At 45.6% G+C, this 24,032-nt stretch overlaps 2 protein-coding genes across 11 annotated transcripts in view; one reads left to right on the forward strand and one right to left on the reverse strand.

Annotated features, from left to right (window-relative positions):
• LOC119212520 (rho GTPase-activating protein 23-like) overlaps positions 1–15,424 on the forward strand; it is a 58,462-nt gene extending 43,038 nt beyond the window's left edge. For 4 of the 9 annotated variants that reach the window (XM_037462997.2, XM_037462995.2, XM_037462989.2 and 1 more), the window contains exons 4-24: positions 195–290; positions 781–859; positions 962–1,022; positions 1,440–2,868; positions 4,375–4,533; positions 5,642–5,750; positions 6,132–6,171; positions 6,261–6,398; positions 7,536–7,844; positions 7,931–7,992; positions 8,156–8,262; positions 8,413–8,525; positions 9,610–9,762; positions 10,095–10,173; positions 10,372–10,445; positions 10,544–10,633; positions 10,719–10,844; positions 10,924–10,968; positions 11,072–11,165; positions 12,449–12,480; positions 12,573–15,424. In XM_037462997.2, the coding sequence (XP_037318894.2) occupies positions 195–290; positions 781–859; positions 962–1,022; positions 1,440–2,868; positions 4,375–4,533; positions 5,642–5,750; positions 6,132–6,171; positions 6,261–6,398; positions 7,536–7,844; positions 7,931–7,992; positions 8,156–8,262; positions 8,413–8,525; positions 9,610–9,762; positions 10,095–10,173; positions 10,372–10,445; positions 10,544–10,633; positions 10,719–10,844; positions 10,924–10,968; positions 11,072–11,165; positions 12,449–12,480; positions 12,573–13,544 (4,367 nt within the window). In that variant the 3' untranslated portion in view covers positions 13,545–15,424. Of the gene's footprint in view, positions 1–194; positions 291–780; positions 860–961; positions 1,023–1,439; positions 2,869–4,374; positions 4,534–5,641; positions 5,751–6,131; positions 6,172–6,260; positions 6,399–7,535; positions 7,845–7,930; positions 7,993–8,155; positions 8,263–8,412; positions 8,526–9,609; positions 9,763–10,094; positions 10,174–10,371; positions 10,446–10,543; positions 10,634–10,718; positions 10,845–10,923; positions 10,969–11,071; positions 11,166–11,925; positions 11,951–12,448; positions 12,481–12,572 lie in introns of all 9 variants that reach the window. The other 5 variants (XM_037462998.2, XM_037462991.2, XM_037462990.2 and 2 more) reach the window with 5 other exon arrangements.
• Positions 15,425–15,751: 327 nt separating this feature from the next.
• acbd4 (acyl-CoA binding domain containing 4) lies at positions 15,752–22,937 on the reverse strand. 2 transcript variants are annotated; one of them, XM_037462999.2, is made up of 11 exons: positions 22,829–22,937; positions 22,216–22,418; positions 21,534–21,654; positions 19,154–19,238; positions 18,953–19,073; positions 18,746–18,850; positions 18,150–18,241; positions 17,833–18,043; positions 17,256–17,467; positions 16,855–16,914; positions 15,752–16,783 (listed from the first exon to the last, which is right to left on the reverse strand). In XM_037462999.2, exons 2-11 carry the CDS (start codon positions 22,304–22,306, stop codon positions 16,655–16,657), a joined length of 1,227 nt encoding a protein of 408 aa, XP_037318896.2. In that variant the 5' UTR covers positions 22,307–22,418; positions 22,829–22,937; the 3' UTR covers positions 15,752–16,654. The 2 variants fall into 2 exon arrangements, with proteins under 2 accessions (XP_037318896.2, XP_037318897.2); XM_037463000.2 differs by having other exon boundaries at positions 22,216–22,349; positions 22,829–22,928.
• Between the last annotated feature and the right edge of the window lie 1,095 nt (positions 22,938–24,032).

The following is a 24,032-nucleotide window of genomic DNA, read 5'->3' on the forward strand; positions in this document are numbered from 1 at the left end:
TGCCTCCTGTACTCATTGGACTCTCTTGAATCTATTGTGGTCTGTTTCATAATCTGGTGGGACTTGTGTGTGGGAGGGGCGACTGTATATTTCCACGTGTAGGTAGAGCGGATTCAACTTTGTGGGTTTTGCTGATATTTTAGGAAGTGCACGTGTATGCTCACAAACTGTATCTGCGTGTTTGTTTTTTGAAGCAGGTTGCCAGCGGTCTCGTTTGGAGCCAATGGACACCATCTTTGTGAAGAGCGTGAAAGACGACGGGCCCGCGCAGCAAGCTGGACTGTGTACAGGTACAAGACCCTGCTGAGCTCGCGGTTATCCCGCCAACTAGAATAGCTACAACCTACCTTCGGCGTTCCCTGTCTGCGTACAGCTGAGGACTGAGGCAGCTCCATTTATACTGTGGTTGAGGGTCTGCATCCATCTGCCGCACATTCCGATGCACACTCGCTGGTTGGCATTTGTTTGCTTTTATGTTCATATACCTGTCAATCGAGGCAAACCAGTCGTCACAATTTCAATTCCCCATGGGGGTCAGGAGGCAACCTCCAGTTCTTACAGGTGAAGCTGATGTGGAAGTGCCTTAAACCTGCATTCCCTCTACTGTCCACCACAGGGTGGCTCTTACATTCATATATGTAAACTTAGGTTGGTTAGTTTGTAAAAAATCCCAGATGATGACGGCCAAAGCCACACTAATCCACTAATGGGAAACGTCACAATGATTTAGTCCACTTCTTATGTACAGTCTGTAAGTGTGTGTATGTGTGTGTACTCTAGGGGACAGGCTGGTGAAGGTTAATGGCGAAAGCATTCTGGGAAAAACCTACTCTCAAGTGATCATGCTCATCCAAAACAGGTGCGATTCTGGTGTTGACAACACTTGTTTTACATTTTGTTACTTGAATCATGTATTAATGAATTCATATTGTATTCTGTTTTTGGTCTGTGTGCGTTGTAGTGAAAACATTCTGGAGCTCTCTATTATGCCCAAAGATGAGGATGTGTTGCAGTTGGTAAGTGTGAGTATTGTCCTTCTATTTTCTCTTTTTCTTTTGATGCCGTGTTATCTGCAATAAGGAGGGAAGGGAGCTGAGCTGTTTGCATGACATCCTTTTATTATTATTCATTCAGCCACTTGTTAAAGTTGAAGTTGAAATGTACCCCTATGAACTGGCATATGACAAAATTAGTTTAGTAGTTAGTTTATTTATTGCCTGTTTGTCTGTTAATATTATTATAACCTTCAGATATAATTACAGATCAATTCAATTAGAGCTGAAATGAATAATATGCCGTCATTGTCTTTTGAAATAGAAAAACAGAAAAAAGCAGGACTAAGACGTTGGATCTGACTCAGTCCGTCCTCTAGCCGCCCCCTCCATCTCTTTTCTCTCCTGTCATGTTTTTCATCGTGTCCCGACCCTTCTTGTCCTCAGGCGTACTCCCATGATGCCTACCTGAAAGGCAATGAGCCGTATTCAGGCGTGGCCCAGAACCTGCCTGCTCCGCCACCTCTCTGCTACCCTTCCACCAGGCCCGGCTCCTCCGCCCCCCCCCACAGACCCCCGGACAACTGGCACTGCCGACCGGGCCCCGTGGCCTCCTCGCTGGACAACCGCCCCCCTGCCGCCACCGCCCCCACACCCGGCTGGCCCGGGTGTCCCGTGGATTCCGCCGCCCCCCTTGCCCCGTCGGGCCGGAACCGAGGTCGCTCCTCCTCGACCATCAACGCGCTGGACTTTCACTTTGCTAACCACAATGCTGCCATCGCCTCCGCTACTCTGCCTCCCCCGCGAAAGAGCAGCATGCAGGCCTCTCCCCGCACCCACGCCGACGCTCTGTGCCACCAGGCTCTGTCGGACTGGTACTACAGCCAGGCCGATGCCGCTGAGAGCATGTCCCCACGCCACCGCAGCATATCACAGGATTGTTTAGCGGAGCTGGGTCTGGGGTTGGCCCTCGGCCCTGGTCCCGCATCCACAAGCTCCGCAGAGAAACGCAGGAGGGAAACCCTCCAGTTCCACCACCAGGCGGCTGCTGCATCCCATGATTCCTATTGGTTAGGGGGTTGGGGTGGTGTATCAGGACCAGGAAGCAGGTCGTGCTCAGAGAGCCTCCTGGCAGCCTATGCCGAGTACGAGCATAACTACGGCCGTTCTGTGGAGACACTGGCCCAAGCCTCAGCACTGGTGTCCCCGCTCTACGATCCCTCCTCACACGGTTCACAAACGTTACATTTCAAAGAGCAGAACGTCCCGGAAGTGCATCAGCACAAAACCACGGTGATCTCCCCCATCACAGCCTCCTCCACAGTGCCTCCTAGTAGCAGGCGGTCAGGCCAGCAAGTAGCCGAACCTCAAACACGGCGAGTCAAAGAAGAAGAGCTGGTGGGCTACAAAAGCTACAGCCCTTCTTTCACGCGCAAAGCTGGCCATCTCCTCCAGCAGGCGCACTCCTTCAGAGAGCCCGGCTGCAGCGGCCCCCACCTCAACTGGAGCCCCGACAGCAGAAGCGGCTCCGTGGACGGCGAGGTCGCCGTGGTACCCAGGCCCCAGTCCACCCCGGCGCCGTCTGCGTCGATGGAGGAGAGAGGCCGGCTGGGTGAGGACAGGGAGCTCCTCTCCCCCATCTCCCTGAGCCAAGAGGTGGTCCTGAGGCAGAAGCCGCCGTCCGGCCGCCGAACCCCTGTCCAGCCCGCTCGACTTCCCCACTACACCACAAACGTGGAGTCCCCAGAGTCCCCAGGAGTGGAACCCGGAGATGGGACCCCGTCTCCAGTGTCCGGGGGGCCAGGCACCAACCGCAGGGCTAATGGTAGCCTGGCACAGCATGCTTACAACTCCCTAGCCTCCATTCCCTTCATAGGTTAGTGACCTTTCCTCTGTAGCGATAATGCAGTCATTCTACATACATTCATATCATCATGCAACAAGTGGGGTTTACATAAGATATCACTGACTCAGTATTATAAAAATGTTGTAAAAACAGGCACATTGGTATGTTTGGAAGAGTTAATATGTTAATGTTTTGCTTCATACTCAATAAGGCTTCATCTTCTCACTCCTTTCTGACATTTCTGTCTGTCATACACATAAATAGTAATATCAATACCTCAACAACGTTCTAGTGTTTGCATGTCCAACGTTTTTCTACTGATAAATAAAACAATAGTAGTCTGGAAACATCTCCTATAAAACCGAGCTGCTCTGGAGTCAGAAATAATTGTACAGGTTGAGTCAGCAAGCCACATGGCTACGGCTAATGTGAGCAAACACTGCTGTGTAGCTGAGTCATTATTGAGTCAGTCCCCTGCCTTTATGCCCCTCTATTTGTACCAATCACGACATTCCACACATTAACTACATGAATTATATTGTAATAGTAGATAAATATTGAACTCCAAGATGGCTACTATGTCTGGTTGCCTCTTGGTCACACCAAATAAACCAAAATCACCATTGCATTACAAATTTCTTTTGACACCAAATTTGACCATTGAGACCAAAAGGGAGATGTAGCTGTCAATACAAGTATAGCAGGAGACGGTAATGATGGTCTATACCTCAGGCAGTTACCTAAAATAAAAGAGGTCAGTTAACAAAAATCTCCACCTAGTGATGGTCAGAAGCACATGATGTATAGATTGCATCCAATAGCCTACACCCAAATCACAAACATGCATTATCATGCCACTGCAAAAACATAAATTGCAGAATACTTCAAACATGCAGACACGTTGATCTTATGAGGGTAACAAATAACTGGCCTAACCATAAATACAATTTGTCAAAACATAATGTAAATACTGCTTACATTTAAGTTAAAGAAAACAAGACAGAATTTTAAATAAATAAAAGGGGCCATTAAACTCGCAACGTGAGGGGCCTCGCAACCTGGGACGCTACTTTGTTTTAATTATGTAAATAAAAAAACGCATTACTAAATAAAGAGATACATAAATACAAACATTTCATAATACAAATACATTTTAAATTTGATTGGCTCAATGGAAAGAAGCTGTCATTCTCAGGATTAGCTGCCCTGATAGCACATCATAGTACACAAGGGAGCGCCAGTGTTTCCTGCTTCTAGTCCTATTTCTCTCTCTCTCTTGTCACCTAGTCATTGTGTCTTTAAGCTGACCAGAGAGATTCTTGGAAAATGTAGTTATGGTATAAACGGCAAATACTTTTTTGTACAGTAAAATGCACTGCCACTTAGGTTTGTCAGGTAGCTTATGTTATCGGTTAGTTCTGCCTCCAGGGAGGTCGTAACTACCGAATCTCGGCCTTAGAGAACTCTTGTCCTGTCCTGTCAGCATGTCTAATCATTTCTCATCGCTTGTTGCCCACCTGTGATGATGACTTGCAGATGAGCCCACCGGTCCTAGTAGTGACCTACAGGCCTGCTATGTACCAGCCCGCTCTGTTGTGTCCAGTTCCCAGGCCTTCACCACCCTCACTTCCACCCCTGTCCCCCCCACAATCTCCTCCATCTCCCCCTTTGTCCACCTTGGTTCTCGGGACTGCAGTGAGTCTCACTCACCCACTCTTAATACTGCCGGGCCTCACCGGGGGCTGGGCCAATATAGACAGTGTGTTACCTAGTGTGTTTGTAAGCATCAACGTTTTTAAAAATTATTTTGATCAAAATGACAGCCAGCTAAGGCATGCCTTAAATTGGGCACACTGATATATTTCCAGCCTCAGACTCATCTTAAATCAGTACGGTGACATTTAGCGGTTTCCTTCCGGTCTGAACCCTTGAATCCATCGTTTGAAGCATTTAAAGCCACCGTATTCATAATCTGAAAATCTTTGTTTGCTATCTAAATTCCATATCATCAAGTATGCTAAAACTGTGCCTGATATGTATTTAGTGTGTCTTAAATACAAGCATAAAACAAATGACTTTATTGACTGTTCCTAACAGACAATGACGGACAGCTCCATAACGTCAATAAAGCTTACCTTTAGGAATGACACTTTCACTCTGTTTGGCCTCATATACATATTTTATGATGACTTCACTCTGCTTTTGTGGCATCAAGTTGGCAGAGGTTACCATGGTTACTCTCAGAAAGTGAGGTGGTTATTACAGATCAGTCAGAGTGCTTTGTTGGGAGCAAAACAAGTTGACAAGACCTGAACGTGAACAAATGATTCCAAATTATACTCCTTAACTCATTTGTACTGTTGGTTGTCCATGCAACACAGTTCTATGATTTGTATTCTGTTTGGACTTTTGCCACTATTGGGTCATAAATGACCTTTATCGATTCATATCAATTAAATCAAAAGCAAAGTTTCAAAGTTAAGTGAGTTTTCTTCCGTGTAAGTCTAAAAAAGCCCCAAAAAAGCATTCTCTTTATTTTCCTTTGAAGCCTCTGATAAAAAAGCATTATGAGTAAAGCGTATCCACAAGTAGGAACTACAAATACAAATGTCACAGTATTCCTTTAAGGTGCTGTTAGTACGTTTAACCCCTTAATTCATTGGCTTGGCTTATGTTCTACTCACAGTTTGAGACAACAAATCACTGCACTCTTTTTGTCATTTAACATGTCACTGCCATACAGTGCACGTTTCCTTTGACCCCGTCTGTCTCCTCCTGTCTGACTTGTCCTCACTCTCTTCAGGCAGTATTAAAAGTCGTCGCTCGTCTTACTTGCTGGCCATCACCACAGAGAGATCCAAGTCCTGTGACGAGGGTCTCAACACCTTCAGGGAAGAAGGCCGCGTCTTCTCGTAAGAACTCCGAGGACACTCTAAAGCTGCATGCTTTACAGACAATGGTCTTTTTGGTGCCCATGTGTACCTCAAAACGTTATTGAAAGGTGGTTTTAGTAATTAGTAACTCTTTCAATTGTGTTATTGTCACGTCCACAGCTATAACAGAGAAGCAGTCGATGTTCATTAGATATTTAAAAAGAAATACAGAAAGAAAAATACACAAATATCAATCTTTATTTTCTTATTTATGATTTAGTTACGGTGGCTGAAAAAGCTGTGCATTGAAGATTTAGGACACTGATCTTGTCTACACAGACATTGTCCTCACAGACCACCTCTACAGAGACCTCGTCCACACAGATGTTTCATGTAACTTGTGTCCTTTGTGTTCCACAGGAAACTACCAAAAAGGGTCAAGAGCTTTTTCACTGATGGGGTGAGTTTTCAACACAGTTGATCATTACACTTGATTATACATTTTATTTCAATGTTACCAAATAGTGTGCTACCTAAAATGTGCTTTAGTCTCTGGAGAGCCTGCGAGTCCAGGAGGAGGCACGGTCCAAACGCCACTCCACCTCCGAACTGGGAACCATCACCTTTAGCGATGTTCGCAAGGAGGGCTGGTTGCACTACAAGCAGATCCTCACAGAGAAGGGAAAGGTACGACACACTGCTGTTACACACTCAAGCTATACCCTGCCCCCCATTGCTAAGTTGCTATTGTTGCACCTCAACCTTTGCATTCTACTAAAACACAGAGGTTTAACAATCATGACGACGAAAAACTGTAGTAGCTTTTCTCTTGAGAAGAAGATAAAAGCAGGCTTCTCCTTTCTAGACAGCAGCGTTCCATATTGCCAGTAGATTTAACCCTGCAAAACGTTTTAGTATGCATTTGATGGCTTCTTAGATATTATAATGTTAAGTTACAGTGCAATGTATTACAAATGTAAGAAACTAAAAACTTACATCAGGGCAAGAATACACAAAATTGTACTGTTGAAACTCTTGAGAGCCGGTTGAATAAACACTCATCTCATTCTTTTTTGTGTGGCGTTAGCCTATAGCTTATATTACCCAATGGTTATGTAAACCTATAGCTTATGTTAGCCTTTGGCGTATGTTAGCCTAAAGCTTACATTAGTAAGGCTATAGCTTACATTAGCCTATAGCTAACATTAGTTAGCCTATAGCTTACATTAGTTAGCCTATAGCTTACATTAGCCTATGGCTTATGTAAACCTATAGCTTATGTTAGCATTTGGCTTATGTTAGCCTAAAGCTGACATTAGTTAGCCTGTAGCTTACATCTGTCTGGCATCAAACACATTTTTAAAATTACGTTTTTCTAAGACTTTTCTTATTTCTGTCCAACATTAAAACTTTGAAGATACAAACAGACTGATGAGTTTGGCCAAGTCATCTCAAACATTGACATCTGATAAAGAGAAGCACAAAGCCACAAGGAGACCCTCGTGTGGGAACCCGTCTCTTTTGTTACCTAAGTCCTTGTACGCAATGCAATGTAATTAAAGTAGCAAGTGAGTTTGTGTAACACATAGCCAGGCACATGCTAAAGTCAGCTGATACATGCCACAGCAGCTAATAGCTAATGAGCTTATACTGTATATTCCCATTCATTTATAGTTTTTTGGTTTCAGACAAGTGTTTTTCTCTATGCACACTTCTTTGCCATGTGGAGAAATCCAAAGCTATAAGGGCTGTTCTACGGTTGCTAAGCTTCAATGGGAGGTTTCCTAATTGAGGTTGTGTCCTCTCTGTATTTCCTTCTTGTAGAAAGTGGGAGGCGGCATGCGACCGTGGAAGCGCGTCTTTTCCGTTCTGCGCTCGCATTCGCTCTTCCTCTACAAGGACAAGCGAGAGGCCGTCCTTCACGGGGCGGGGGCGGGGTCTAGCCTGGACGAACACCCTCCGATCAGCATCCGCGGCTGCCTGATCGACATCGCTTACAGTGAAACCAAGCGGAAGCACACCCTGAGGCTGACCACGCAGGACTTCTGCGAGTATCTGCTGCAGGCCGAGGACAGGGACGACATGCTGGCCTGGATCAGGGTCATCAGAGAGAACAGCAAGACCGACAACGAGGTCCGATCCTCGCACCTAGTTCATCTTGTGGAATTTACACAAAACACCTTCATGCTGAACTAGTTTGTCCCATCTGTTTGCCCTAGGAGATCGGCTTCTCAAGACAAGCCCTCATCAACAAGAAGCTGAATGACTACAGGAAACACAGGTCAGCGCTGCAGACTTATTGAGCAATTAAAGTCCCTGATTGCAACTGTCCCAGTTGTAATTTTTAAAAAGCAAGAGTAAAAGCTGATTCAAACTCATTTACTGATACCTTTGAACCTCTTCTCTGAGTCTCAACTTCTGTCTGTTTCCATCACTTGGTACAGTCTGACAGGCAGCAAGCCGGACTCTTCTCCCAAAGCCCACCGTATGATGCCCCCCTTCCTCTTGGCTAAGACCGACAACACCTCAGTGAACCGAGCCTCCAGAACCGGTGGGTGCAAACACACCAAATTTAGCCATGCTAGCAGTGCAGCTCTAAGGACCCAGAATGCATCTCTGAGAACCACCATTTAAGTCACCAAGAGAGAGTTAGAGGATTTTAACCCTATCACCGTGTGTGTGTGTGTGTGTGTGTTCCCAGAGGACAATAAAGCGTCGTGGGGCATCAACCTCATGAAGAAGGCCAAGAAGACCAGCAGTCCCAAGGCTTTTGGCGTGCGACTGGAGGACTGTCAGCCTGCTGTCAACCATAAAGTGAGCCCTCAATGTCTCATGATGAGAATATGATTGGGATTCATCACATAAACATGACTCTACTTCGGTGTCCAAACAAAACGGGGACCCTAAGCACTAAAGCTGACTTTAACGTTTCATAGAAAACCATGAAGAAGGGGAGTGGAGGTCCAAATGGAATCTTTATTCAATCAATGTCCTTAAATTGAAATGAATTTTTGTCCGTTCCCTGGTGACACACATGCTGATAAGATGAGTAAGGTTCTTTGTGAGGAAAAAGCATTTGACATGAGAGTTTTACCATTCAATGAGGGCATGTAAAAAAAAGGATCTTTTTATTATTCTTTTTTTGTCTGCTTTAAAAAACGGGCATTGAAAGTAAGAAAAAAAGCCATTACTATTTGCTCTAAAAACTGAGTCAAGGAACAAGCTTCAAGTCAAAGTGATTACTTTAGTACACAACAAATACATTGGTAGGAAATAAATAATTCATTCTTTTAAATCATTGACCCATCCCTCAGGGCTTAAAAGAGGCGGGGAATGTGCCCTCAGGGTGTTCTGACCCTTCCTCCACCCGATGTCAAACTCATTTTAGGAGATATTGTCAGGCACAAGCTCTTTAGGCCCTTTTGAGACTGCAGAGTGACGAAACCTTGCTGGGTGTTTCATCAGAGCACTTAGCTATAGCTGATAACACCAAGATAACCCTGCAGCCTTAAATTATATCGGCCTATTTTTGTGTATTTATTATTGATTTACTGTGAAGGCTTTTGTGAGTTTTATTCCTGCAGTCTGTGATCAAAAAAAGCAGGACTGTGTATGTTTTTTATTAAACGTCAGTTGAAAAGAGTAAAAAGAAAATTCAAATTATCTTTGATCCAATTTGATCCAATTTGCATACATTGCCAGAAGCAAAATGTGAACACTTGATAAAGCCATGCCCAAGTTTCCTGTCTCATTGAGTTGATATATTATATTTAAAGGTTTTTACAGAAGGTACTCTTTAGAAATGTCTTTGTATCACCCCTTAAATCCACCCACAACATTTTTAGGTATAAAAAGTCATATAAAACAGGTCATGAATGAGACTCTGCCCCCTTTTCAGTTTGTCCCTCTGATTGTGGAGATGTGCTGTGGCGTGGTGGAGGAGACGGGGTTGGATTACACCGGTATCTACCGCGTGCCCGGCAACAACGCCATGGTGTCCAACCTTCAGGAGCATCTCAACAAGGGCATGGACATCAACACGGCTGAGGAGGTGAGCAGCTTCATGCGGTGCTGCAGGGATACGTTGTATTCGTAGGACAAAGCAGAGGTCAGCATGGCACTGGTTGCCTGTTGAAAGAGTCGAGGAGATTCTTCCGTCGGATTCTGGATTGCTGCAGACAATGAGCTCAGTGGTTACACATTTTTGTCGTCCAGATAATCTTCACAAATGAACGGCAATGTGTGCAAAGGTTTTTCCATCTAGGTTTTTAGCCACCTAAAAAATAGGACCGTGCATCTTCCAAGCATCATTTTGTTGGATTAGTCATTTTTCTCTCACTCTGCACCAGAAATATGAAACCCTCCACCTTTCTTTCTCCACAGAGATGGCAAGACCTGAATGTAATCAGCAGCCTGCTCAAGTCCTTCTTCCGAAAACTGCCTGAGCCGCTGTTCACTGATGGTAATGTTTCAGTTTGGAGCGAAGCATGAATCCTGATGAACCTGTCAAGCAGAAGATAGGAAAGCAGCTGGATTATCTTCCACCGGCTTGGATCCAAAACTGATTATTTCTTTAAAAAGTCGTGGATATCATTTCATATAACACCAAATGTTCGTATTTATCTGTTGCTCGCTAATGAAAGGCCTCCTCCGTTCACAGACAAATACAACGACTTCATTGATGCCAACCGGATAGAAGACGCAGAGGACAGACTGAAGACCATGAAGAAACTGGTACGAGTCCAAGGATAACGAATACATCTCTGCTCTCTTTCACCATATCAACCTTTGGGATCTTCTCCTCCTTCATTCATCTGTCTTTCTTCTTCCAGCTCCATGACCTCCCAGATCACTATCATCACACCCTGAAGTTCCTGGTGGGTCACCTCAAAAAGGTGGCAGATCACTGTGAACTGAACAAGGTAACATTGCTATCTCAAACTTGCAGGTTTTTCAGGGTCCCTCATGGAGCTGGATGTGCCCTCAGCTCCTATGTCATGTTTTCAGATGGAGCCAAGGAACCTGGCCCTGGTGTTTGGTCCCACTCTTGTGAGGACGTCGGAGGACAACATGACCGACATGGTCACACACATGCCTGACCGCTACAAGATAGTGGAGACACTCATCCTGCACGTAAGAACTCCTGCAACTTCTTTCCCTCTGTGTGTCGTTGTCTTAACGAGAGTGACAACGCGTTGTGTTCCTTCAACAGCACGACTGGTTCTTCACTACCGGAGAGCTTGATGAGGAGGAGAAGGTACGTCCCGCCAGAGGGACGAGAACGTCCCCATCGCGGGCATTGTTTGTACTGAGGTGTCCTTGTTTCTACTATATGTGTGTGTGTGTGTGTGTGTGTGCAGGCCCCAGAAGATAAGCGCGACATGCAGCCTGTGCCCAACATCGACCACCTGCTGTCCAACATCGGCAGGCCCGGCATGCCAGGAGAGGCGTCAGGTGAGCAAGGGAAATGTGCCACATTGTCCAAAGGATACCTGCTCAACTTCTCTCCATGGGAACTGTTAACTGTGAACAAAAATAAACCATGTACGATCCCTAAAATAATTGTACTATAAAAAATTAACCCATTTATATTCATAATTAATATTTTCTGTGTAATTGTTAACCGCTGTCCAATTCATGATTTAACGGGGAATCCAATTTCGAAATGATAAAAAAAGACGAAATGTTTGTGTTCGAAATGTAGCAGCAAAAACAGCACAAAACCTACAATACGCCTTTATTTCTACCTAATAGGTGGTCTCGTTGGTCGAGCTACGGTTCAATCATTCAAGAAGCTCTCTGTCCGATGTTGGACGCCCACATAGTGCATCGGGCTGCTGGTGGCGGTCCGCAGACCGACTGCACCCCAGGAAGCACAGTCCTGCTAGTTTGCATTCAACCCAAACAGACATATTAAAACGCCTTTCTTATAGTGGAGGACAAGGCCAACATGTTTGGACCACTCTAGGTCTACCGTATGTACATCACAAACAGCCCGGAAGAACCAATAGACCGTAAACGTAGGCCTGCATGAAAACTAGAGGAGCCTCCGCAGTGAGGTCCAACGGGAAGAGTCAAAAGCATTGAGCTCATCCTGACCTCGACATCTCTCCTTCATTCTACACGCTGTACTCCTAACGCACCGTGTTCTTATCAAGCGACACTCAGCTCTCTCCTTCTCTTCCTCCTCTTTCTGCACTCTCTCCCTCTCTAGCTGAGACAGTGGATCAGCCTCTTCGGTAGGACCAGGTCTTCCTCCTTTTTGTGTTTGCATTCACCCATTCATTGTGACTTTTTGGTGAGTCCCATCGTTCCTGTTGTGCAGTCCTGGTTTGTGTATTCTCATTCAGTTGAATGAGAAGGTGTGTCCAAACCTTTGACTGGAACTGTGTGTGAAGGAAAACACCTTGTGCAACAGACCAGACTCCAAACCAGAATAGGACTCAAACTGTGTGTAAACCAAACTGCCCCCCCCCCCCCCCCCTCGCCCCCCCCCACTGCCTGCTGATGTTACAGGGGAACTCCAGCCATTGTTGCTACTTGAAGTAAAAGCAGAGAACGCTGCAGGCGTCTGCTTTATTTGAATGAAAATCCTCTGATAATGGCGAGAGTTCTCATGACAGATTGCAGCACTGCTAGTGTGTGCTGTGAATTGGCAGCTATCACTCTAACACTACTAGCAACACTTGGCCCAGTGATGACGCGCTTCTAATCCAAATCTTTCCATTTTCGGACAGATTCTACCACCAGCGATTCTCTTAAATCAAAGGTAAGCAAGAAAGGGCTCACTTGTTAATCTTGTGAATCGGATCCTGTATTGTGGAATACAGTAAGAAGTGACTGGAATGTTTAACCTTTCAGCTTTCTTCGCTCTCCAAGAAGGACCTGAGTGCCAGGGACTTCCTGCCCAAGTCCATCATTTCCGCTGTGACCCGCAAACGTAAAAAATGCCTCAGTACCCACGTGCAGGACGGCAGCGCTGACGAGGACTCGGAGCATGAGCCGGTCAAAACCAGCAACTACGGGGGAGAAGAAGGGGCGGTAGAGGAGGAGGAAGAGGATGGAGGAGAGGAAGAGGCGGTCGAGGGGCAACATGCTATTCTGAAAAAAGACAAAAGAGATAAAAGGGAAATTGGGGCAATGGCTGGGGAGACAGCTGAGGGAAAAGATGTGTTGTCTGGAGACGAAGAGGGGAACAGAACCAGCAACGGCGCCAAAAAGGAGAGCTGTCGGACAACGGCCTCGCCCTTAAATGCTACTCAACTTTGTCCAAACCTTTTTCCCCGTTCGCACCATCAGATCAATGCCACTTATCCAACAACCCCAACCACTTCTGATCCTCCCTCCCACTTGAGGCCTCGCGCTCCGGCCAGAGAACACTCCACAATGCCTCTCTGGATCTGCCCCACCAGGCTTCCCAGCATCTATCCATCTTGTTACGGGACCCAGCAGCCAGACTGGAACCAGTCGGCGCCAGTACGCTACAGGAAGACAAGAGGCGGGAGGACGAGGGCCATTTCCATGAACATGGACCTGGAGCTGGGCAGGAGTGAGGAAAGAGTCAGAGGATGGAGAGCAGAGAGGGTGGAGGTGATCAGGGTCATCGAAGGAGCATCCGATCAGCATAGACGTGTTGGCGTTCCTCAGGGGTCGATTTTGGGCCCGGGTTCAATTCAACGAATAGATCCCCTTCCTCGTCGCCCTCTCCTCTCTTCATCCTCAGCCTGGATAGATCAGGGCTCCCCAGGATCTTACCCTGTGGTTCTGAGGCGATCGGCTTTGGACCCTCGGGACAAGTCAAGAGCGTGGCGCCGTCACACTGTGGTGGTTTGATCTACTAACGTAGTATCAAGTACGTAGGGACGACCCTTTGACCCTTCAACCCCACTGACGCGCAGCTGAAGAGTTTCATTCCAAAAGAGAACTGTGAAACTCTGAAACTCTGAAAGTCTACCATTCAACTACTTTTAAAGCTACTCACCTTTAATCCTTCACTCACAGTAATTAACCGTGTGGTTGTATGTTTTCATAAAACATTAGGGCTGAACACGGCTGCTTAGGATCCTGGTATTTCTGGCAAATTCACACCAATATCACTTTTCTCAGGACGGATACCTGTGGGATCCTGTGATCTTTAGCTTGTATGTTAACATACTAAATTCACACACATCTTTATGTAGTTACATTTAGACCTGACATGCTAACACACAAACCCGCCCAGGACACCCTGGTGTTGTGTTAGCTCGGCCGGCTTATAAAGCACAGCAGCAACAACGTTCCATTCCTCACAGGTCGGCACCGTCAATTCCATTGAGATCCACTGATTTTAAAGCAACAAATTACTGTTTTTAATGCTGGTTTGACCAAGACTTCACAGCAATATGAGTTAATACCTATTTTTATCCAATAACCTGATACATATGTGTATTAAGCTGTGTGGCAAAATATATTTTTGAAATATATTTTTTCTAGATTAAGTGAACGAGACAGGGTGAAAACAATTCCACAATCAGATCTAAATAAAGATATAGAGAAATAAGGCTTTGAAGGCAGAAGATGATCTTAATGTGACATTTATGTTGTGGAACAACAATAATCCCAATTCTTAAACAACCATGAAACATTTACAAATTTTGCTGCATAATCTAGTGTAACAAATCCAGGGCTCAATATATTAAAGGGAAATAAGAAAACCCAGACACTGTTATTATTATTAGATTCTGGTATAAAAAAAAGCTAAGATAAGCATTTTTGCAGTGTTTCAAAGTGCTGTTCTCATTACACCCTCTAGGTGGCGCCAAAAGGGCCTACCAGGGCCTACCATTCATTTCTAAAATAATGTTTAGGAATGAAACCCACCAACTGTAAATTCAAAATTAGGATCAGAATATGGAGAAAGAGTAATATCTCCAGAGCGGAGCAGCTGTCCCGAGGAGCCCTCACACCAGCAGACTGCAGCACGTGTTCTTCACTGCAGACCGACTGCTGTTGTCCTCGACGACAGCCACAACAATGACATGTGACCGGCCCGGTTCTCCGGGCCCCACCCCTCAATCCTCTACCCGCTCTTCCAAATCCTCCTGTGGATCTCCGGGGGACTCCAGGGTCCACCCTCGCTCTCTCTCGGGGACTTGGGCGTCATGCCGAAGCTTCAGAGGACTTAAAAGAAAAAATAGATATAGATATATACATGTTGCGTGCATGGGGTCGGTGATATTACAATATGCAAACTCAACAAAGTGTTGAACACAAGCATATCATGGTTCCCTGTCTGTGTCTCGTATGTCGGGGGAGGAGTTTAAGGAAGAGTTTAAGGCAGCTATGCGAAGTGATGCCAAAATGTTTTGTTTGTATCATTTGTGGACAATTTAGAGCAAAAAGAGAAACTACATGATATCAGTGTTACGAAGAGTGTTCAACACAACTGAATAACCTCCTCTTATACAAAACCAGAGTCTTACCCAAGTGATATTTTTCAAATTTCCCTTTCCACATATGATGTGGATGTTTCCGCTCTTGTGAGGTGTAGAGAAGTGAACTAAAGTGTACTACCAGCCTCCATGTTCCATGTGTGAGTCCCTCTCTGTGCATGTCCTCTCTGAACGTGGGTGGCTGTGTGTGGACCAATTTTTGTAACAGTTGTACAATGCCTTGTTAAGTTAACCTGTATATATAATTATTATACATAATATATTAAATTATTTGTTTTTGAAGAGGGGTTGTTTGTATTTTGAATTGACCTCAGTCAGACATGAATAATAGTCGATGGAAAAGTCCAGATATCTTAGAAAACTTTTTTGTGAGTTATTAACTTTTAGAGGCAAGGCTGTGGAATCCAAATACACACGTTAAGTATCCATTCCATGATCATTCAGGTGGAATTTCAACCCGATTGTACTGAATACATCTCATAAGGGCAGCAGCAGAGTGTTATATTATTTAACAGCACTTCATACAAAACAATGTGTGTGCGTGTGTTTATATATATACATATATATAAAAAATGTTTAAAAAAAACTAATTTCAGATCTTAAGCCATGTACATTATTCCTATTAAACTTTTATTGCAGTCTGGAATGCCATTGGATTCATCACAGAAAAGGAATTAAGTTCTTTACGTCACATCCAGAGGATCTCTGAATATATTTCCAACACACTCACAAACAAAGTATCTCACTCACCAATTCATGATAGTTCTATAAATCCTTTCATTAATTCAACGCATTAATATGCAATGTATACCGTTTTAAGCCTTTTTTATTTGAGCTGTGATGTATACAGCGTCTTTTTGAATTAATAAAATAGAGTAGCATAACAACTGTCAAGGCAGAAGTTATCATTCCAGTATATAATGTATTTACAATAATTTATTGCCTGTATTGGTGCCTCTACACTGTCCGTTTACCACCAAGACAAAACCACCACCTTCTATTCATTAAAGATTTATTCCTAGAGCTCATGCACTAGTATTATACATGAATGAGCAGTCACATCCTCAGTGACATTCATCATCTCAGAGGACCCGATCATGAAGGAATTATTGTCCCGTTAGCATACGGAGCAGTGAAAAGAGACTGACTAACAATCTGAGGCCAACAATTCAATTGGGTTAGAGTTCATTCCTGTGAAGTGATGAGGTGTTATCATGGTGAATCCATGAGTAAATGGAGCATGATGACTATATCTTACAAGGATTAAATAACCAATAATTTACACTCATGATCAGCTTCCATACTAAAATCCGTCAAAGAGAGGTGTGTGTGGCAGTGAGTGGGCGGGTCTCTGGATCCAGAGGCGGGCCCCTCCACCGGGTGGTGCGTCTCCTCTCTGAGGAGGCGGGAGGTCCCTTGGTTTCAGTGCACGTGTGAGGGAGGGCCGAGAACCCCCCCCCCCCCCTGGAATTCCTATTTTAAGAACAAGATTGGCCGTCTTGCTCCGGCGGCTCAGGACGACGTGCGACTCCTCCGCTGGGCTCTCCTCAGCAGGGACACCAGACCCTGAGCGACGAAGGGCCACAGCAGGAAGAGCACGACGGCCTGACCCGACACGTCAAACAGCCACCACCTGTCCTCCTGAGAGGAGAGTCACATGGGGTTATCATTGTTTCCGTTATTCGCCAGGAGCACCAACGGGGGCCTCTTACCTGCTGCTTGGAGGCAGCGGCTTCACACTGTAGACACGAGCGCCACGGCGAGCTCTGCGCCTGTCACACAGGAAGCAGCAGTGAAGCTCAACATGTGGATTTCAGATGCATTAAATCATTTGGGTACATAAGGCTGTTGAGTTTACAACTCTTCAATACAAGCATTCCAAATATACCCCAATAAATGGGTATATTAAACATCAAAGTGTTTCATCTTATGTTTTTATTGCACTACAGAGGGGTTCACAGTACTGCAACGTACCACCAGGGGCACTAATCCCCCCATTTGAAAAACTAAAAGGTGTCTTAATCCGCCACTGAAAATAGTCCCCTGCCGAAGCACTGTTTCCACAAAGGTTTTCTACTGCTTCTAAGACCCCCCCGGCTGCGTTGGTGCTTACGTGTGTGGCGGCGAGCCTCTCCACCACCTCCAGCCGCTCCATCACGCTCCTCATGTCCTCCCTGAGCCTCCGCAGGGCCAGGATGATCTGCTGCTGCAGCTGGGCATCGTGCAGCCGCTCTACTCCGCCCTCTGAACCGTCCCCTCCTCCTCGACCGGCCCCTCCTCCCCCGCCGGTGGGGCCCCCCCATCTTCGGCCCTGAGGAACGCCACCTGCAGAATAACGGGGGATTCCGGTCACTGTACAGTCACTGCAGGAAGTGGGAGGTGAAGCCCTGCTGTGATGCAACAAGTGCTAACATAGATGTGTATAATGAATAAAACAAAAACCTTCCTAAAAAATGAAATTAATAACAATCCATCTGCAGAAAAATAGAATTGATTTAAAAAAATGAAAACCCAACTTACTCTTACATTGTTACATGATCAATCTGTATGTTGGACCTTTTTTCATTAGATATGGGTGTTTCATTTACAATTCAATGCCCCCCCCCCCCTCCCCATTGTTTCATACTTATTATACATATATCATACATATTTTTGATATTATGAAACTGATTATTTTTGGAGCAGCTTACGTTCTCTCCAGTTGTGGAGGGAGCCTTCCCTCCCGGTGTCTCGACCCCTCCTGTTTGGACCTGGACCATTTCCGTCCTCCGCCCCTTCTCCACCTTGACCCGCCCCCACCTGCCGCACCCCCAGGATGCCCTCTGGCTGGTGGCTCTGACCGGGAGCCGACTCCAGGGACACATGGGCGCCGTGGAAACCGTTGATCTTGACCACAGGAATCTGCATTGAAACCAGTTAAAAAGGATACTTTTGCATTTTTTGTTGGCTGCTAAGTGTGTTGAGAGAGGGGGGGGGGGGGGGGGGGGGGTGGCAGTGGATTTTGTACCTTGACATTGCCGAGTTGCTCCACTGAATCCACAGAGTCGCAGAAGATCTCGCTCTCTGAGTCACTGGTCAAGGCCAAACCCTCACCGGAACCTGCAGGGGCACAAACCAGACCCCCCCCCCCCAAATCTTTATGATGCAGGACGACGAGCCGACATCCAGTGACTTTGCTTCCTTTCTGCGTTTCTCCCGCTTCAAATTTTTGTATTTTGAAGGACAACGATCCTTCCTTCGGGGGAAGTTGGTTTATCAGTTATAAACATGACATTTAGTTTCTTTTACTATCATTTGAGACAGGGTTGTTTCTTAAGCTACCATTTAAAAAAAGGTTAGTTCACCCCTAAATAAAAAAATACCTAATACATGTCACTCTCTGATATAATGGGACTAGATTTTACTCGGCTTTTAAATGATGAGTCCACAGTACGCTCCACCACAAACAGAAACAACATCTGGTCACTTTGCCTCCAGGTATCGGTTGATGAAGATTACCAGCCTCCTATATTTACATTCATTTTGCTCCCTCTCCAGATGTTGTCAATGGCCGTAGTGAACAGAGATCTGCTCCGTAGGAGTGAGGAGGGGTTTGGGTCGTACCATTAGGGATGCTGCTTTCAGTGAGGCCTACCGACTCCTCATCTGGATGGGTATCTTCATCGCGGGCCGGCTCCACACCCTCCACCTCCACACTGCCTTTAAGACCTACAGCAGGACAAAGACTCAAACTTAATTTACTAAGTTTCGCCTTCACGCTGCACAAAACAGCTGCCGGTGTTTTTTTGCCCTTGGCTCGGGGTCACTCACCCGCTCCAAGTGCGAGGAGAGACCCTGGGGGGCGTGGCATGTCGTCAACCACCAGGTAGAGGGGCTCGAAGTGATGGAAGAGCGAGGCCGTTTTCTCGTTCATGGGCAGGGTGTCGACGACCTGCAGAAACATTTACTGGTCACTGGGTGCCAATCCCAATCAGATCTCTGTAGGCCTCTCGTTAAGCGTTCGACGTGTACCTCCTGTGCCACTTTCTTCATCTCGTCCACATATGCTGCCATGGCGCTCTCGCTCCTCATCTCTCCCAGGCGTCTCCAGGCATCCCTGAGACATTGGCGACAGGAACAACAGGTCAACAATCCACCGTCACAGTTATTTTCTCAACATGGTTTGTGTCTGCTGTATATTCCCATCGTGATCCACCCCAAGACTTCTAAATGAATAAAAACTTCAAGATTAGATGAATTACACGGTTTCCTTCTTCAGTGTCAATTCTGTCAAAGCATTCACTTTCAGTCCAGGGGGCAGATTTGGTCATTTGGTCATTTAAGATTAGAACTTTCCTCTTTGATACCTCTTATAGTTAGGGCTGGATCACGTTGGCCTGGGGGGGGCGGAGGTAACGTGCGAAGCAAAAAGAAAACAGGCTCTCGTGTGTCAGAAGCGGCCGTTCAAGCGTGGGGACGCTGTAATTATCCACATTGCGGAGGCGGACCACACGTCTTTGTGTGTGGAACTCGGTTCGTTTATTTATAGACTTCTTTGCCCCCTGCATCGCCACTGCTGCTTTTCCTCGCCTTTTCATCACATCACATATTTGTCCCGTATTTTCCTCCACAATTTTGTGCACCCCTCGCCCGGCAAACCAACGTTTGTGGAGATCTGCGTCCATGATGGTGGACGGTGGCGCATGGAGTAGAGCGGTGCGCAGCGAGCCACAAGGGTGGTTCGAATCCCGGCTGCTCCATGTCGAAGTGTCCCTGAGCAAAGACACCTAACCCCTAATCGCTCCCCGGGCTAAATGTAACGCATGAGTTATAATGCAATGTAAGTTGCTTTGGATAAAAGCGTCAGCTAAATGACATGTAATGTAATGAATTGAAGGCCATCCGCGCGTCCTTATAGCGAGCTTTGACGCTAGTCTTGGAAAAATGGTCGACGCATGCAAGACAGGGTGAAAAGGGGCTTTATTTTTATCGCAAAAACAGCTTTGTCCCCAGAGTTCGTTGTGCTTTCACGCCTCGCGGGTCTACGTAGATCGTGGTTCTATCTGATGGTGGTTGTCCCTGCACTGGTCCTGCCGTACACCTGGCTTACTACTCACAATTACTTGAAACATTTCTGTTCTAGGAATTAAATGTATTGTACATCTTTTACATTGTTCATTCTGTACACATGACATCCATTGCAGTGTGTCCATCCCGGGAGAGGGATCCCTCCTCTGACGTTCTCCCTAAGGTTTCTTCCCTTTTTTTCCCCCATTTTTCCTGTGCCGATGAGAGGGTTTTAGGACAAAGGATGTTGCATTTGTACTGTAAACTGTAATGTATACTGTAAAGCGCTCTGAGGCCAATTAGGAATTTGCGATTTTGGGCTATAAAAAATAAAATGAATTGAATCAACCCATTGTCAAGTCTCTCAGTCAGAGCTACCTTGGAGCCCACACTGTCACTACCTGGAGTCGCTGAAGAAATATTATGCAGATTCACACTATTTATGATATCAATACTTCTCAAATGTGTGTTTTTATCTGTAAGATACTTTCTGGCAAAGGAAATATTCATCACTTCAGGGACTACTTCAAAACCAGTTCATAGGTTCACTCGTATCCAAGTGGACAATCAGATCTCCGTCCTCCGAACGCACTGACGAGCAGAGGTCAATTCTATAAGATTTAGGGGAACCCAATTATGGTCCTCCATAAAAGGTTTCAAAAGGTGTCTAAAAGAACATTTAATCGCTGTTCCCATTAAATATTTTAGGTAAACATAGCTCATCTATATTAACTTCATGTTCTTGATTATATTGTAACATTTAAAAGAGATTGAAAATGGAAACATTACACCACCCGCCTCATCCGGAAAGCTACCTCGATTGCGAGTGACACCACCCACCCCGCACACAGCCTCCTACCCTCTGGAAGAAGGTATAGGAGCCTCCGCTGCCGTACCACCAGACTCAGTGGCAGCTTCATACACCAAGCTGTCAGACAGCTAAATTCTCTCCCCTCACTCCCCCCAGCCATATCCGTCAGTCTGACACGGGGCTGAAATCCCCCCACATCCCCTTTAATCACTCGGGACTCTCCCATCAAAACTGTTGCACTTGCATTTTTATCACACCACTTGCTGCTATATCTATTTGTATAAAAAATGTCTTGTCTTGTCTTATCTGTTATCTGTTGTTGTGCCTGTGCACTTTATATGTTTCACCGTGAGAGTGTGGGAAACGTTTTCTCGATTACCTGTATGTCTGACATGCAGAAATTGACAAATAAAGCTACTTTGACTTTGAAATACAGTGTACAGTATGAACTGCATGGCATCATGAAAAATAAACCTTCCTTGCAATGACAATTTACGCACTAGCCTCGAACACACAACACAAAGACATACACACCATTTGTAGCGACCCACCGGGTCCCAGAAGCCGGGTCGAGGCACTGAGCAAGGCCCACACACGGCCTGCTTGTACAGACTGTAGAAACGCAGCATGACCTCATAGGACGGACGGTAGGAACCTGCAGCAGAAGAGACATGTATAAGCTTTGTGTGCCGATCGACTTATTGCTCCATTTAAAGGGAAACCCAAAAGTCCGTCCAGAATACACAAGTAAACTAGGGTCGAAATGTATGTTCACTTTAGGTCAAAGGGTTCCTCGAGTTGTACGCAGACATTTCACACTTAATGTTTCTTGTTTTACATGTTTATAGCGTATTAAAAAGCATGCAGGACACACTGTCAACTTTAGGAGTTGTTGCAATTAAAAGTGCTCAATAAAGAGACACGGCAGCTTAGTGTGGCCTTTTTATGGGCAACGGTACACATGGAAAAATCAGGAAGGGCCAAATTCCCATTCGACACGATAATAATTATAATAATAACAACAGGATGATGTGACATTGCATTTTAAAAGTGTTGCTTGCTTAGATGACAAGTCACGCGGAAGACAATACATGTCTGAATATGTACCTGAAGACACCTGTTGATGATTCATAATGAATGACGTTTGGTTTGTTCAGCATATTGAAGTCTACAGTGTGTGTGAAATCATCAGTCGATGGGTGTGAAGGCGACATACCATCTTTGGGGAGGTTATGGATGACATCCACAGCGGCCTGAAACCGTCTCTGGTGGTCCACCACGGGATGAGCCATCGCCGGGACTGGCATGACCCTCCCGCGCGCTTGGTCTAGCTGGACGGGACAGGGGCCACTGGATCCGAGAGCGCACGCACGCACACACACACACACGCGCGCGCGCAGGGTCACCCGGAAACGTCCGCTAGGAGAGTGTGACCATTTGCGGTATTTATGACACGCTGCTTATGGTAACACGCATACACCGTTATCATACGCGTGACATTCCCCTGCACGTTTATGTGAGACGCGGTGTTCACGTTTCATACATTCTAGTTTCGTTAGAGAAGACAAAACAAGACTACCAAGAGGAACAAATGGGAGTTGACGATAGTTGACGTTAGCTATGACAAGCTAACTTAGTTCGCTACAGCTAACGTTAACCTGGATAAGAACCCGACCGGGGAGCTTAGCTACAGTGGCGTTAGCTAGCAAGCGATAATGAACTTCTTTCACGTCAGCCGCTGTCACGGTTGGTCTTTGTCAGGGAGAGACTCGGAGGGAAATGTGGGTTCGGCTGTATTTGGTCTTACTTCCTCTTATGACGGACCCTACCTGGGTTGGACGTTGGGACGGGCCACGGAAGGACAGACGGACAGACCATCTCCGGTCACTGCATTCTGGTCTACGGAGGCGAGTTCTGCGTCAAATGACGTGGCAGATATGATCCCGCCCACTTTTAGACTTAAAGTGGCAGCCCTAGAAAATACAATTTACTTTATAGCTGTGAAAACGAATTATATTAATACGCATGTGCTATAACAAATACGAAATACATTTAAATCGAAATAGCAATATATCACACACAACATAGAGGTTTGATGACTTTTATGGTGTATTTTGCACGTATTGTTCTGCAGATCCACGTCGCGTCCAGAAGTGACGCGCGCATGCGCACAGCCGCCGCTGACCTTTCCTCGTTGAGGAATTGAACACACAGTCGGTTCATTAAAGAGAGAACTCGCTTCAGCACTTTTCAATCGTCAATAATCACGACTGCTACGGAATAGATACAACCCGGAACGTATTTCATCCCCAATGAGTTGGATTTATCTCGGATTTGCAAATACCGAAGATAATTAAAACCACTGTAAATTACACGTCCCTGTCCCTCCCCTTTTGTAAGGAGGTGTGGAGTGTGGGTGCAACATTCGGGGCTTCGCGGTTTAGCAATCTGTGAAATGTTGTTAAAACACAAACGACATCTCTCAGTGACCGTGGTGATGCCAATAACCAGCTGCAAGGAGCAGGCGGGTCCGTGTCCGTGTAGGCGGTTATCTAGTCATAATTATATCTCTATAAATGGGATTCCATATAATGCCGATCATTTGTGGAATAATATTTCCCCTTTGGCATGATAAATAATATTGTTGTGCTAATCTTCTCAATATACGATTGTGTATATTTATGTACAGCAATGCACCATATTCTATAAAATCTCGTTCGTTGAGTCGCTGTGTGAGAAGCTCCATATGTTTGAACATGTACTGCTGGGTTTTTAATCATTTGTTTATTCATAGTATGAGGTAGTGTTTCACGGGTGTTCCAGTGTATGTGCTTTTATTGTGAAGGAGGGGACGGAAAAGGAGAAAGGGTGATGAGGTGTGAGTGTTTTGAAGTTAAAAAAAGAAAGGAAAACGGTGACCCGTGGTTACTGTTTTATTACTAAGCTAAAGTATAGGCGCCCCATAGACAATCGGCTACAATAGGTTTACGAGTTTTATTTTATCAATCTATAAAGAAACAATCACCCTTCAGT

This window comes from Pungitius pungitius, chromosome 21, assembly GCF_949316345.1.
Source record: "Pungitius pungitius chromosome 21, fPunPun2.1, whole genome shotgun sequence".
NCBI lineage: Eukaryota > Metazoa > Chordata > Actinopteri > Perciformes > Gasterosteidae > Pungitius > Pungitius pungitius.